At 41.7% G+C, this 15,170-nt stretch overlaps 2 protein-coding genes across 2 annotated transcripts; both read left to right on the forward strand.

Moving 5' to 3' along the window:
- The first annotated feature begins 1,940 nt into the window (after positions 1–1,940).
- LOC137612746 (acyl-coenzyme A thioesterase 6-like) lies at positions 1,941–6,259 on the forward strand. The gene is made up of 4 exons (XM_068341425.1): positions 1,941–1,960; positions 2,978–3,442; positions 4,292–4,479; positions 5,198–6,259. The coding sequence occupies exons 2-4, from the start codon at positions 2,989–2,991 to the stop codon at positions 5,774–5,776; spliced, it is 1,221 nt and encodes a 406-aa protein (XP_068197526.1). The 5' UTR covers positions 1,941–1,960; positions 2,978–2,988; the 3' UTR covers positions 5,777–6,259.
- A 5,084-nt stretch (positions 6,260–11,343) lies between these two features.
- LOC137612776 (acyl-coenzyme A thioesterase 6-like) lies at positions 11,344–15,037 on the forward strand. The gene is made up of 4 exons (XM_068341481.1): positions 11,344–11,794; positions 13,012–13,199; positions 14,162–14,743; positions 14,901–15,037. The coding sequence occupies exons 1-3, from the start codon at positions 11,344–11,346 to the stop codon at positions 14,735–14,737; spliced, it is 1,215 nt and encodes a 404-aa protein (XP_068197582.1). The 3' UTR covers positions 14,738–14,743; positions 14,901–15,037.
- The last annotated feature ends 133 nt before the right edge of the window (positions 15,038–15,170 follow it).

Genomic DNA, 15,170 nt, shown 5'->3' on the forward strand with positions numbered 1-15,170 from the left:
TGTTCACTTCTGCCCTTAGTCTAGCTTCCACTACTCTCTCCCATAACTTCATTGTATGGCTCATCAGCTTCATTCCTCTGTAGTTGCCACAACTCTGCACATCTCCCTTGTTCTTAAAAATGGGCACCAGCACACTTCTCCTCCATTCCTCAGGCATCTTCTCACTATCTAAGATCCTGTTGAACAACCCAGTCAGAAACTCTACTGCCACCTCTCCTAGACACTTCCATACCTCTACAGGTATATCATCAGGACCGACTGCCTTTCCACTCTTCATCCTCTTCAGTGCCCTCCTCACTTCATCCTGACTAATCTTTGCTACTTCCTGGTCCACAACAGCCACCTCTTCTAGTCTTTGTTCTCTCTCATTTTCCTCATTCATCAGCTCTTCAAAGTACTCTTTCTATCTTCCCATCACACTACTGGCACCTGTCAATAGACTTCCATCCCTATCCTTAATCACCCTAACCTGCTGCACGTCCTTCCCATCTCTATCTCTCTGTCTTGCCAACCGGTATAGATCAGTCTCTCCCTCCTTACTGTCCAACCTAGCATACAAGTCATCATAAAAGCCCCTTGTCTGTCCTTTGCCACCTCTACCTTCACCTTACGCTGCATCTCCCTGTACTGCTGTCTACTCTCCTCAGTCCTCTCAGTGTCCCACTTCTTCTTAGCTAACCTCTTTCTCTGTATACACTCCTGTACCTCCTCATTCCACCACCAAGTCTCCTTATCTACTTTCCTTCCAGATGACACATCAAGTACTCTCCTACCTGTCTCCCTGATCACATTAGCTGTAGTTGTCCAGTCATCTGGAAGCACTTCCTTGCCACCCAGGGCCTGTCTTAACTCCTTTCTAAAAGTCCTGCAACACTCTTCCTTTTCCTCACTCCGTGCCTAATATGTGCAAATTACCACTATACACACATTTAAGGAGAATGTGGAACTGGGGTGAGGAACTTCAGTCTCAAATCCCTCCACCGTTTGAACAGCCACACCAACACCGGCCCTACAGCACACATGTAACGGAAAAGACAAACACGAAATGTGTTAAAAACAAGCATAACCACTCCAAAAGTTCATTAAATTGTCTCCAAGAAAATAAATCAAAGCTACAAGGAACTAAGAGAGACCATTTAATATGTTAACTAGAATGTATTGTTCTGTAATACCTCGTTACTCGCTGTTAATGCGTTCCAGGACCACCATCAAAAAACAAAATTCCAGCAATGTAGAAACAGACTATTGATTATACTATTTTCGGTCATTTAAACATTATGAACCCTCCCCATTCTGATATTAAACCACCTTATATCTGTATTACTTTTTCCCACACTCTTATAGACTGTTTAAATCACTTTTGTGTTTCATGGAAGTGCGGTGTGTTCCGTGAGTCTCGGAACGCAGCGCACTTCCGGATGCTGTCAGCCAATAGCATGCACTTATGGTATCACATGACTGCCAACTAAAAATCCACGATGTAGTGAAGCCGTGCATCTTGAAGCGCAAACAAGCGAGGGGATTACTGTACCTACAATTGTGATCAAGGTTAGCAGAACATGAATAGGGTTCTCCTTCGGGTGGGGACAGAGGGTAGAAGTGTTGAAAGCAGAGCAATGTTGAACAGTAGCATGACGAAGATTCAAAATAGTTGTGGAGTAACGTAGCCAGTGAGCTACCAACAATCTCACGAGTAGCTAACACAGCCAACGTATCCCAGGAAGGTGACCTGTTGAAAACCAAGAAGAATCGAAGACATGATGGAGTAAGAGGCTGGATAATTACACATTCCCAGTGTGTGACTGCAAATAGCATGCTGAGGTTCTGTCAGCACAAGATATACGACCAATCATCGAGGAGGATGAGTGAACGATAAAGAAAGAATGCAATCTCAGTAATTTAACCTTCACATTACAAACCAGTTGAACTCAACCTTTAGGTACGGTAAGGATCTCCACAGGTAAGGATCAAGTTTAGATTAATTTTAAAATGATTTACAAGTTGTCTAATTTAGCCACTAACCTCTTATTACTGTATTTTCAATTTATATAAATTAACAAAAATTGAGTTTGTGCAAATACTTGATCACAAATTAATCCAGGATGTAAACATACATTCCAGACATAATGTTCCAAAGTGAAATTTCTGAAGGTGACTTGATGTCAGGATAATGATGATCGTTGAAATCATTCTAATCTGATGAAAATGTTTCGAGCGTTTGACAAGAGAGTCAAATATCAGACATTACTGATGAAAAGAGGCCATTGAAGAAGTTTTGGACAGATTAACGTTGACATCATTTAGATTTTTAACATGAGAACAATTTAGGAAATGTAAAAAAATTAATAGATTTTTAAAAATGTTTACAAAATTTCACAAAGAACATTTATAAATTATTTCCTCATGTAGCGTTTGATACACAAAACAAATTTCAAACAAATTGTGACAGAGTAACATATACTGTATGTATTGTAAGAGCTCACCTTTTATTACAATCTTTGAGTGTTTTCTTGTTTTGTTTTTATCGTTTTCATTTCATCATTATGCACCTGGACTCTTTTATCCTCTGTGGTCATACTTTGTCAGAATGTATGACTACAGAGAATGATGAACAGAATGTTCTTTCATTGTCTTGCTGAAAACAAAACAAGACGATCCCTGAATCAAACGTCTACTTGGCAGCAGAAGTTGCTTGAAAACCTGTAACCTGAGTCATGTTAGCAACCTGTAGCCAATTAAAGTGTTGCTGGCACCAACTTCAAAATGGGCGTAAACTTTGTCATATTTGAAATTTTTTTGTGCATGTTTATGTCTGGGCGGCACAGTGGGTAGCATTAATTGAGCTAATCCAAGCACCAGTCAAACTGAGACCACAAGACACCAAACACAGCCAGAACTGGTTCTTTTATACTTCTGACTTCTGTACAAGGTCAGAGTGACATTATTGATGCAATATTGTTTTCTGTGTTGTCTGTAGATTGTGAAGAGATGTCCTCTCAAATCAGACTGAGGCTGCTGCCCAGAGCCAGATGCTTCTTTGATGAACCTGTTCAGGTGAAGGTGACCAGGCTGAGGTCGAGACAGGTGGTCACCATGAGAGCCAGATCCACTGACGAGAGGGGAGTGGTGTTCAGCTCCTCGGCCACCTACAGGGCTGATGACAGAGGAGAGGTCGACCTGAACAAACACCCCTCACTTGGTGGCAGCTATGTTGGGGTGGAGCCAATGGGTCTGCTGTGGTCTCTGAAGGCAGAAGCCTTGCACCAGTACTTCGAAAAGGGCAAATCATTGAAGCCTCATGTGGTGACAATCTCCGTACATGATGAGGAGGAGGGCCGGATGCTGGCAGAGGCGACCAATGAGAGGCTTCTACTTGGAGACGGGGTCACCCGACTCCCTGTCAATGAAGGGAATATAAACGGAGTCCTATTTACTCCCCCAGGTAAGTAATCTGGACCATCCCAGGGGCATCTTTACACCTTAGATCTGAGCTCTTCCAGTGGACCCTGTCATCTTTGCCCTTGTACTTAGGATTGGTTCTTGAACTGCAAAAGTCCATAGTTTTCCAGCCATTCGTAGGTCTTCTTTGTATCACTTACAACTTTCTCTTTCTCTTCCAGTGGTACATGCCATGGAGGGCCTGTCCTTCCATGCTGATTTTTTGTCTTCCTCCTCACTCTCATCAGGTTTCTGCTGCTTGAGACATTTACATAGCAGTTCATCCTAGTGGCCATCTTCTTGTACTTTTGGGTTTTCAATCGATCATCCTGGACTATGGTCCTGATCCTCCCTCATCCTTGATCTTCTTTTTTACAGTCTGTATTCTTCTAATCTTGGTGAACTGCTTTGTCTGGCTTCAGTGGTGTTACTGCCAATTCCTTTCTGTGTCCTGCTCATGCTTTCAGTCACCTCTCTTAGCCACCATGATGCCTGACAGGGGGTTTAATGTTATGCATACACAGGTTATTGGCCAGCTGAACTACAGTACATAGGCTAAGTCATGGTGGGATGGGCTACGTCAAGTCTCCTGTCAATTACTTCTGTCGTGATGTCACAACTAGTGATGATTTTTATGTTTTTGTAGATATGAAAGTCGGTGCAGGACCCGTTTGTTTTTTCCAGATTCTAGGAGTTAGTGGAGACCTTAAAAAATGTAAATTGATAGTTTTGATGCTATAGATATGGTAGAAGAAGTGACATCATTTTGAGTATGCTGACCAAACAGTACATTCTTTTGTTTTATATGAAATTTAGGATTCTGTTGCCATCTAGTCATATTTCTGTCTTCCAGGAGCAGGTCCACTTCCTGCTGTATTGGATCTGAACACCTTTCCATCAGAGAAAAAATCTGCTCTGCTGGCCAATAAAGGCTTTGTGGTTCTGGCTTTATGTGTATTCAATGTTAAAGTCAAGAACACAAAGGAGATTCATCTAGACCACTTTAAAGAAGGAATAGAGTTCCTACAAAGACAACCCAAGGTGAGTTTTTGTGATCAACTCGTGACCACGACAACATGAAGTAACAGTAATCAAACAGATTTAATGGTACGGAAATATGACTTTGGTTTCCATTTATGTGCAGTGGAGACTAGTTATCATGCACTGAGTTGATTTTACAATCTGCAAGAAAAGTATTGAGCTCAATGCTCCACCAACAAGCCAATTGTGTGTTTGCTGCTTGCTGATTGTGTAGACCTACCCTGTGTTTCTGAAAATGCAACTTTAAGAAACTGCATTTTGAAATCAAAAAGTTATGAAATCAAAATATTAAATTTGTAGTAGGACAGTCAAATAACAACACCTCACTTCACAACGATTTATGTCATAGAAGACAGTACAGTAAAACCTGTCTCACAACTCTTCAGTGTTGGGTACCTTTGAATGATTCTGTGAATAATGGAGAAGAGTACAAGGTTTGGTAAAAAAAACTATCTGGGTGAAGGAGGGGAAACAAAAACCACAGCTTTTGTAAAAAAGATGGTCTTTAATCTGATTATTTTGCACATTATTTTCCAGTACCATCTCAAAACAAACAGTTACCACCCAGGTTGGAATGGGTCACATACAGTAGGGTTGAGTCCTTCCAGATGTGTACTTTATCATGATCTTTCATTCACTTTTCATCATGAATGACCTCCATTCCCCAGTTCCTGTAAGCTTTGTGTGCTTATCATGTCCTCTTTTTATTTATTCACAGGTGGGTGGTCAAGGAGTTGGCGTATTATCACGTTCGAAGGCATCAGATATTGCGCTGTCACTTTCTGCTTTTGTACCGGCTGTTAAAGCTTGTGTGTGGATCAACGGCTGCAATGCAAATACAGTCGTCCCTCTCCATTACAAGAACCACCAAATCTTTTCATCAACACGCTTTGACCCCAGCAGCGTGATTCACACTGAGTCCGGTGCTTACATTTTGAAATTTGCTTTTGCAAATCCGCTAGCAGAGGATAACAAGGACAGCCTGATCCCTATCGAACAAACAAAGGCCCAGCTCCTCTTTGTGGCCTCGGAGGACGACATGTGGTGGAACAGCAAGGCTTACATGGATGAGATGGTGGAGAGACTCAAACGTCATGACAAGAACAACTTTGAAAGTGTTTGTTACCCGAGAGCTGGACACATGCTGGAGCCACCATATGGACCATACTGCAGGTCATGTCCTGCAGGGATTTATCCCTATCAAACCTTGTGGGGAGGTGAGCCTAGTGGTCATGTAGCTGCTGAAGTTCATTTATGGAAGAAGATCCAGGAGTTCTTCAGAGCTCACCTGAGATAACAAGTAGGTTCACAGGGAAGACTTTATAGTGACATCATAGTTCCCAATTTAGTCCAATGAAAAACCCTTCGTTGATCTGTTTTTGGTGCAGCTACCAAAATAGACAGCAACCTTCCTTGCCATGTGCTTGAAACGCTCCAAAGAGACCTTGATAAGGCTCTGTACTACGTTTTATCTCACAACTTAATTGAAATGCATGTCATCAAACACATCAGTTCATAGTTGACTCGCTCTAGTTAGAATCCAAGAAACACACTTTTACTACAGGTCCTGCCCGTGTCTGCATGAGTTTCCTCCAGTTACCCTCGTGTTAACCCACTTTCCTGAGTTACAGAAATAAATCACGCTTACACGTATTAATTGAACGGGAGAGAAGAACCCAATTGTGCAAACAGGAAACACAGGAAGCGGGTCAAGTTGACATGGAGTGGTTACCTAGGTTTGGATAGTTGCGCGGAACAAATCTTTTCCTGTATTCCTATGAATGAGACATGCTTACCCTCTTATATACACAGGAATGAAGGACTGTGACTATATAAGGGTCAGGAGACATGCATTCAGTGGCTGTTCCCGATTGATCTGTACTGATGATCTGAGTCTCAATAAAAGAATTCCCGTTTTGGCTGTAAAACCATCCTCTTTGTACTTTGGTTTTATTTTGGTATTTTGCTGGATAAAACACTCTCACCACAACTGGGGGACGGTGGAGTCCCACAAATTCCGTGGGAAATAGAGGACGGCGGAGTCCTGCAAAGTAGAAATTTAAATTCCGTAACACAAACATTTGTGAGAGAATGAGAGTGTGAATGGAAATAAAATACCACTAGGTATTTTTATTTCATACCAAAACAGTGGGATCATAAGCAGCAGACTGGTGTGGATGCAAAAGGCAAGAATTCTCCACTTGAAAGAGTTGAAGTGAGAATTACCACAACAGAAAATTTAATTTACTGCCCTACTGATAGAACACCAGTTTTTAGAACACCCTAGGTGTTGACAGACTGGACTAAATTTCCTAAAAATGGGGAAAAGAATAAGCAAAATAAAACCCAAAGATAGACTGCAGTGTAAAGACTGGAAACTTATCAATAAACAGGATCCTGAAAAAGTTTAAAATTTAGATTTAGATGATAATAGATGATAGTATAAATTGGAGGTAAATTGAACACGTAAACATAGCAGCACTTCAGAAAATAATTATTGTTTTAGAAAAAAGGTAGCTACAACATAATGGGGGAAACAATAAAAATAGATAAAAGTAAAAACAAAAGAAAAGTAAAAAGGCAAAATAAGAAAAAGCAAGAATTAGCACACATATCCCAATAAAATAAAATGGGCATATGAATTTATAAACTATATAAGTAATTGATATAAAATGTGATGAGTGTTTCAGTGTCTGGTATGCGTCTTGTGTAGACTATTGGGGTTACCTGCTTAGAACATTAGTGTCAAACAAGCCACCTGGCTGAAAGATGGTCACCCAAAGTTATTATGTATTTGATAAGATCCAACTATACGTGTATAGGAAGATCAATGTGAATGTGAATTTGTAAGCCCATTGAAAGTACAAGGATTCATGTCCCTGAGTTAGTTCAAATTATAGGGTAAAATGTGATTATAAATGTTTCACTTTGGCACCGCATCACAAATGGAGTTTACATTAATATGAAGGAAGGAGATATAGCTAGAGATTGTCCTGATAAGAAAAGAGGAGATTAAGATTGACTAGAAGAATGTGATACGTTGACAGAATCACATTTAAAGTGGAATGTGAGATAAAAAAAAGTTCTTATAAACTTACAAGATTGGTTGTTGATGGATGGAGTTAAAGCAGAAATACTGCTATTGGTAAATGGAAAACCTTTGACTTTTTGTGTGACTCTGGTGCGTGTAGAACGACATGTAAGGAGTCAATTCCAGGCTCCAGACAGAGTAACCAGAGTGTGATAATGAGATCTGCTAATAGCAAAATGTCTGCTGTACCACAATCAGAACTTGTTTGATTAAGAGATCCCCAAGAGCAGTCCTGTCAGATGTCAATATTAATGTTTCCTGATTGTCCTGTAAATCTATTGAGGCCGTGACGGTCTGCTATGGTAATGATCTTACTTATATTGATGCCACAAATAAGCTGATCAGGTAGCAGGAGGGTTTGAGTCCTTGTTTTGTTGGTGGTGTGCGATTAACAAGAATGTAGACAGGATGAATTACATCCACTATAATGTTCAAAAACTGGTGAACTGGACACAGAGTGGGTTTGACGCTGTTTACAATCAGCTATCAGCAACCTCCCTCAAGGCATTTCAGAACTGAATAGCCCTTGACATGTTGTTGGCAGAGGAGGGAGGGGTTTGCTCAATGTTTGTTGCACTTCCATCGCCAAAAACACAGCTAGACAGAAGCCTCACCAAAGCTATAGAGGGACTTAGGACTCTCAATAGCAAAATGAAGGAACACTCTGGAGTTGACACGTCCATGTGGGACTGGTGGATGGATGCCTTTGGCAAGTATAGAGCCTTAGTGACCTCAGTTTTAGTTTCAATTGGAGTTTTTGCTGCAATTCTAACCCTATGTGGATGTTGTTGTATACCTTGTCTGCATTCTCTCGTTAACCGTTTAATCACCACAGCTTTTTCACCTATGGAAGAAAGTATGGCTCAAATATATTCTTTGCTCGCTGCTGATGGGTACAATGACAATGACGGTGAAGATTATGAATCGGACAAATAACATGATCTCCCATTGTAAGTATATTTGTTCTCATAAAAATGATCTGGCAGCTGAAAATCCTCATGAAGAAGCTGACACTGTGATATGAGGATTTGACAATGTGTGACAAATGTGTGATAAACAGTAGGGAAATGTTAGAATAATGTACATAAGTTATCCCAAATTTACTGATTTACATTCTTTTATTCTTTATACTGCATACCATGAGCATATAAATGTGTATGTGTTTGTGTGTGTCTTGCTATGCACTGAGTTATGTTTAGGCAGAGGTCGAAAGGTCACAACTGAGGTAGCAGCTGATGACTAGTTTAAGATGTAAACCTTGACCTGCTGAAAAAAGGACAATACCATAAAAGGAAGAGGTTACTCTTGTGACATTATACCATACATGGTGCATTGCTGATATTTTGTCCCCCATCCTTTAGGACACATTGTAAACAGGAACTGCTCAACTGAAATAAAAAAGAAGTTTCAGCAGAGACATGTTGAGAACGGGGTGGAGATCTGTAACTGAGCACATCTCTGTCCTTTCTCCTCGCGAGTAAAAATGATAAATGTTGTCTTCTCCTTTTTGTGAGTGTGTTTTAAATGTTCTAGGTTGTTTGAACCTGACCTGTACTACCTTTTCCCACACTCTTATAGACTGTTTAAAGCACTTCTGTGTTTCACGGAAGTGCGCTGTGTTCCGTGAGTCTCGAAATGCAGCGCACTTCCGGATGCTGTCAGCCAATAGCACGCGCTTACGGTATCACATGACTACCTACTAAAAATCCACGATGTAGTGGAACAAAAGAGGGATTACTGTACATACAAATGTGATCAAGGTTAGCAGAACATGAATAGGGTTCTCCTTCATCCGGGAGGGGACAGAGGGTAGCAGTTTTGAAAGCAGAAAAATGTTGATCAGTACCATGAGGAAGATTCAAAATAGTTGTGGAGTAACGTAGCCAGCGAGCTACCAACAGTCTCATGAGTAGCTAACACAGCCAACGTATCCCAGGAAGGTGACCTGTTGAAAAACAAACTGAAGCTTGGACAAAGAAGCCTTATGTCCTGCAGCCGCAAGATGACAAAGCAGAGCAATGGTGTCTGAGGTTCATACTGTTGTTTTGTAGGAGCAGCTACTTATCCAAATTCTGGAGGAGGGCAGAGCCTTATGATGACCTGTCAGAGCTTCTACTGTGTTTGAACACCTCGCAGTAGTAGGTGGGGCTACAAGTCAAACCGCGACACAGGTGTTTTTCTGCTCCTTGAAACAGAACGCCAACCAGAATTGTTAATCAGGATAAAAGGGGGCGGCAGTGGCTCAGCCCTAAAGCGGCAGGGAGGTAGAGCGGGTCGTCCAATGTTCCAAGATTAGCGGTTTGATTCCTGCTCCCACCCAGCTGCCTGGAGTGTGAGCTGACATTGGGAGGTGTCAGCTCACCTCCCGGGCACTGTCAAGGTGTCTTTGAGCAGGGTGCTGTCCCCCCTTACAAGTTGCTCATTTGGGGTGCACCATGTAGCAGCTGACGCCACTCTACCTCCCCCTGCAAACGTACTAGGCCCGTGTCTGTGTGTTTGTGCGGGCTAAAAGGGCCTATACATACTAACATACTGTATGTATGCATGTTTGTTCAACAATGAGAGTGTGATCTTAATTTTCCACCGGGGATTAGTAAAGCATACAAATACAAACAAAAAACAAACTGGAACAGATAAAAAGGCATCAGAGAAAACAACAACCACAGAAAACCAGAAAGAATCTGAGACACCTCCTCAGTGTGTGACTGCAAATAGCATGCTGAGGTTCTGTCAGCACAACATATACGACCAATCATCTAGGAGGATGAGTGAACAATAAAGAAAGAATGCAATACAAATAATTTAACCTTCACATTACAAGTCAGTTGAACTCATCCTTTAGGTACGGTAAGGATCTCTACAGGTAAGGATCAAGTTTAAATTCATTTTAAAGTGATTTACAACTTGTCTAATCTAGCCACTAACCTCTTATCGCTGTATTTTCAATTTATATAACTTAACGTACATTCCAGACATAATGTTCTATTTTCAGCCTGTATAAAAGTGACAGCTTTGAAAGTGACTTGATGTCAGGATATCGATGATCGATGAAATCATTCTAATCTGATGATAAAAAATTTTCAAGCGTTTGACAAGAGCATCAAATATCAGACATTACTGACGAAAAAGGTAATTGAAGAAGTTTTGGACGGATTACAGTTGATATCATTTTAGATTGTTTCCTTGAGAACAATTTAGAAAAAAAAAGTTACAAATAACACATGTTTAATACACATAAAAAATTTCAAACAAATTGGGACAGGGTAACATGTATGTATTGCAAGGGCTCTCCTGTAACCACAATCCATGTGTTTTCTTTTTTCTTGTTTTATTTTTATCTTTTGCACCTGGACTCTTTTATTCTCTGTAGTCATACTTTTTCCTTAATATGTACAGAATGTTCTTTCATTGTCTTGCTGAAAACAAAACAAGACGATCCCTGAATCAAACGTCTACTTGGCAGCAGAAGTTGCTTCAAAACCTGTAACCTGAGTCATGTTCCCCACCTGTTGCCAATTAAAGTGTTGCTGGCACCAACTTCAAAATTGGCGTAGACTTTGTCATATTTGAAATTTTTTTATGCATGTTTATGTCTGGGCGGCACAGTGGCGCAGTCGGTAGCGTTACATGAGATAATCCAAGCACCAGTCAAACTGAGACCACAAGACACCAAACACAGCCAGAACTGGTTCTTTTATACTTCTGACTTCTGTACAAGGTCAGCGTGACATTATTGATACAATATTGTTTTCTTGTCTGCAGATTGTGAAGAGATGTCCTCTCAAATCAGACTGAGGCTGCTGCCCAGAGCCAGATGCTTCTTTGATGAACCTGTTCAGATGAAGGTGACCAGGCTGAGGTCGAGACAGGTGGTCACCATGAGGGCCAGATCCACTGACGAGAGGGGAGTGGTGTTCAGCTCCTCTGCCACCTACAGGGCTGATGACAGAGGCGAGGTCGACCTGAACAAACACCCCTCACTTGGTGGCAGCTATGTTGGGGTGGAGCCAATGGGTCTGCTGTGGTCTCTGAGGGCAGAAGCCTTACATCAGTACTTTGAAAAGGGCAAATCATTGAAGCCTCATGTGGTGACAATCTCCGTACATGAAGAAGAGGGCCGGGTGCTGGCAGAGGCGACCAATGAGAGGCTTCTACTTGGAAATGGGGTCACCCGACTTCCTGTCAATGAGGGGAATGTAAATGGAGTCCTATTTACACCCCCAGGTAGGTGATCTGGACCATCACAGGGTCATCTTTGCACCTTGAATCTGAGCTCCTCCAGTGGACCCTGTCCTCTGTGGCCCTTGTACTTTGGGACCGTTCTTGTACTCCATCAGTCCATAGTTTTCCAGCCATCCGAAGGTCTTCTTTGTATCACCGACTTTCTTTTTCAGTGGTGCATTCCATGGAGGGCCTGTCCTTCAATGCTGAATGCTTGTCTTCCTCCTCACTCTCATCAGGTTTCTGTTGCTTGAGACATTTACATAGCAGTTCATCCTAGTGGCCATCTTCTTCTTGTACTATTGGGTTTTCAGTCGATCATCCTGGACTATTGTCCAGATCCTCCTTCATCCTTGGTCTTCCTTTATCCAGCCTGCATTCTTCTAATCTTGGTGAACTGGTTTGTTTGGCTTCACTGGTGTTACTGCCAATGGCTTCCTGTGCCCAGCTCATGCTTTCATTTACCTGTCTTAGCCACCGTGATGCCTGACAGGGGATTTAATGTTATGCAGACACAGGTAACTGGCCAGTTGACTGTTGCCAGATGTCCAACTACATTGGCTAAGTCGTGATGGGACGGGCTAAGTCAAGTTTCCTGTCAATCACACCCATCGTGATTTCACGACTAGTGATGATTTTTAGAAGTTTTTGTAGACTTTAAGTCGATGCAGGACCCGTTCATTTTCCAGATTCTAGGAGTTATTAGAGACCTAAAAAATGTAAATTTATAGCTGGAGGTAGCAGAGATGAAGATGCTGAGGTTCTCCTGGGAGTGACCAGGAAGGATAGGATCAGGAATGAGTACATCAGAGGGACAGCACATGTTAGAGGTTTTGGAGATAAAGTCAGAGAGGCCAGACTGAGATGGTTTGGACATGTCCAGAGGAGAGATAGTGAATATATTGGTAGAAGGATGCTGAGTTTTGAACTGCCAGGCAGGAGGCCTAGAGGAAGACCAAAGAGGAGGTTTATGGATCTACTGAAAGAGGACATGAAGGTAGTTGATGTGAGAGAAGAGGATGCAGAAGACAGGGTTAGATGGCGGCAACTGATTCACTGTGGCAACCCCTGAAGGGAAAAGCCGAAAGGAAAAGAAGAAGATGCTATAGATATGGCAGAAGAAGTGACATCATTTTCGTTATGCCGACCAAACAGTACATTTTTAGTTTTATATGAAATTTATAATTCTGCTGCCATTTAGTCATATTTCTGTCTTCCAGGAGCAGGTCCATTTCCTGCTGTATTGGATCTGAACACCTTTCCATCAGAGAAAAAAGCTGCTCTGCTGGCCAATAAAGGCTTTGTGGTTCTGGCTTTAGGTGTATTCAATCTTAAAGTCAAAAAGACGAAGGAGATTCATCTAGACCGCTTTAGAGATGGAATAGATTTCCTACAACGACAACCCAAGGTGAGTTTTTTGATGAACTTGTGACCACAACAGGCTGAGGTAACAGTAATTGAACAGATTTAATGGTATGGAAGTATGACTGGTTTTCTTTTGTGTGCAGTGGGGAGTAGTTAATCAGGCATTGTTGATTTGACAATCTGCAAGAAAAGCATTGATCTCAATGCTCCACCAACAAGCCAATTCTCTGTTTGCTGTTTGCTGATTGACAGATTGTGTAGACTTCCCCTTTGTTTTTGTAAATGCAGTTTTGAGAAAAGTTATGAAATCAAAATATTACTTTTGTTGTACGACAGTCAAACAATGACAGCTCCCTTCACAGCAAAGCACAGTTCCATTCTGATCATTTTTGTCCATGAAACAATTGAAATATTATTTAAAGCTGCTCTGAATAAATATTGTAGTTTCATCTCAACAACGTATGATCTCTCCTTAGATAACTGGACCAGCCAGTTTGTTCAAGCAGCTACAGAGTCAAGCTCAGCAGAGTGGGACTCAAACCCAGAACCGCCTTGTTTTGAGTGACAGTGCTACCCACTGCACCACCGTGCCACCCTTCATTCTTGTCTTAATGATTTGCAAGTAGAAGCTAATATCCAACTCAGTCCACAATCAACTAACAGTTCATTCAATTGACAAATGTCGTCAAGGACACATAACTTAAGACACTTTAGCTTATCTCCCTGATCTGCCTCCTTTGCTGTTTGTGACGCACCGCCACCTCAGCTCCTCCTATTCATGCCATGTCTGACTTAGTCATATTTTTAATGTCAGTGATGCCACATATACAGTATGAAGCCGCATAGCATGCAGAGAAACACGTTTATGTCTTAGAAGACAGTACAGTAAAACCTGTGCCATAACTCTTCAATTCATTCATTCACTTTTCATCGTGAATCACCTCCATGCCCTAATTCCTGTAAGCTTTGTGTGTTTGTCATGTCCTCTTTTTTATTTATTCACAGGTGGGTGGTCAAGGAGTTGGCGTATTATCACGTTCAAAGGCAGCAGATATTGCGCTGTCACTTTCTGCTTTTGTACCGGCTGTTAAAGCTTGTGTGTGGATCAACGGCTGCAATGCAAACACAGTCGTCCCTCTCCATTACAAGAACCACCAAATCTTTTCATCAGCAAGGGTTGACCACAGCAGCGTGATTCACACTGAGTCCGGTGCTTACATTTTGAAATTTGCTATTGCAACTCCGCTGGCAGAGGATAACAAGGAGTGCCGGATCCCTATCGAACAAGCAAAGGCCCAGCTCCTCTTTGTGGCCTCGGAGGACGACATGTGCTGGAACAGCAAGGCTTACATGGATGAGATGGTGGAGAGACTCAAACATCATGAGAAGAACAACTTTGAAAGTGTTTGTTATCCAAGAGCTGGACACATGCTGGAGCCACCATATGGACCTTACTGCAGGTCATGTTCTCAAGGGGTTTATCCCTATCGAGCCTTGTGGGGAGGTGATCCTAGTGGTCACGCAGCTGCTGAAGTTCATCTGTGGAAGAAGATTCAGGAGTTTTTCAGAGCTCACCTGTGATAACAAGTAGGTTCACAGGGAAGACTTCATAGTGACATCATAGTTCCCTATGTAGTCCAATAAAACACCCTTCATTGATCTGTTTTTGGTGCAACTACCAAAATAGACAGCGACCTTGCCATGTGCTTGAAATACCCATTAATCCTTTTTTTTTTCTTGTCAGATGTTGTTGATGATGTTTCAACACTGATGAAAGTGAAATATGTTGTAATTACATGTCTGGAAAGAAGAAAAATAAACGGAATCAATAAATAAAGGTCGGCGTGGACGACGCCATCCTCCACATACTACTCCGAGCCCACTCGCATCTGAACAAGGAAAGCAGCACAGTGAGGATCCTTTTCCTGGATTTTTCAAGTGCATTCAACACCATACAGCCATGTATACCACAGGAAAAACTTCTACAAATGCGAGTGGTTGCTTGGATCCACGA

Source organism: Antennarius striatus, chromosome 18, assembly GCF_040054535.1.
Source record: "Antennarius striatus isolate MH-2024 chromosome 18, ASM4005453v1, whole genome shotgun sequence".
Classification (NCBI taxonomy): domain Eukaryota; kingdom Metazoa; phylum Chordata; class Actinopteri; order Lophiiformes; family Antennariidae; genus Antennarius; species Antennarius striatus.

Excerpts from the sequence above, each read along its gene's own strand:
- LOC137612776 (XM_068341481.1), top strand. The coding sequence starts at position 11,344 with ATGTCCTCTCAAATCAGACTGAGGCTGCTGCCCAGAGCCAGATGCTTC. Across the intron at positions 11,795-13,011 it reads AGTCCTATTTACACCCCCAG|GAGCAGGTCCATTTCCTGCT; the intron begins GTAGGTGATCTG and ends TCTGTCTTCCAG. Across the intron at positions 13,200-14,161 it reads TCCTACAACGACAACCCAAG|GTGGGTGGTCAAGGAGTTGG; the intron begins GTGAGTTTTTTG and ends ATTTATTCACAG.
- LOC137612746 (XM_068341425.1), top strand. The coding sequence starts at position 2,989 with ATGTCCTCTCAAATCAGACTGAGGCTGCTGCCCAGAGCCAGATGCTTC. Across the intron at positions 3,443-4,291 it reads AGTCCTATTTACTCCCCCAG|GAGCAGGTCCACTTCCTGCT; the intron begins GTAAGTAATCTG and ends TCTGTCTTCCAG. Across the intron at positions 4,480-5,197 it reads TCCTACAAAGACAACCCAAG|GTGGGTGGTCAAGGAGTTGG; the intron begins GTGAGTTTTTGT and ends ATTTATTCACAG.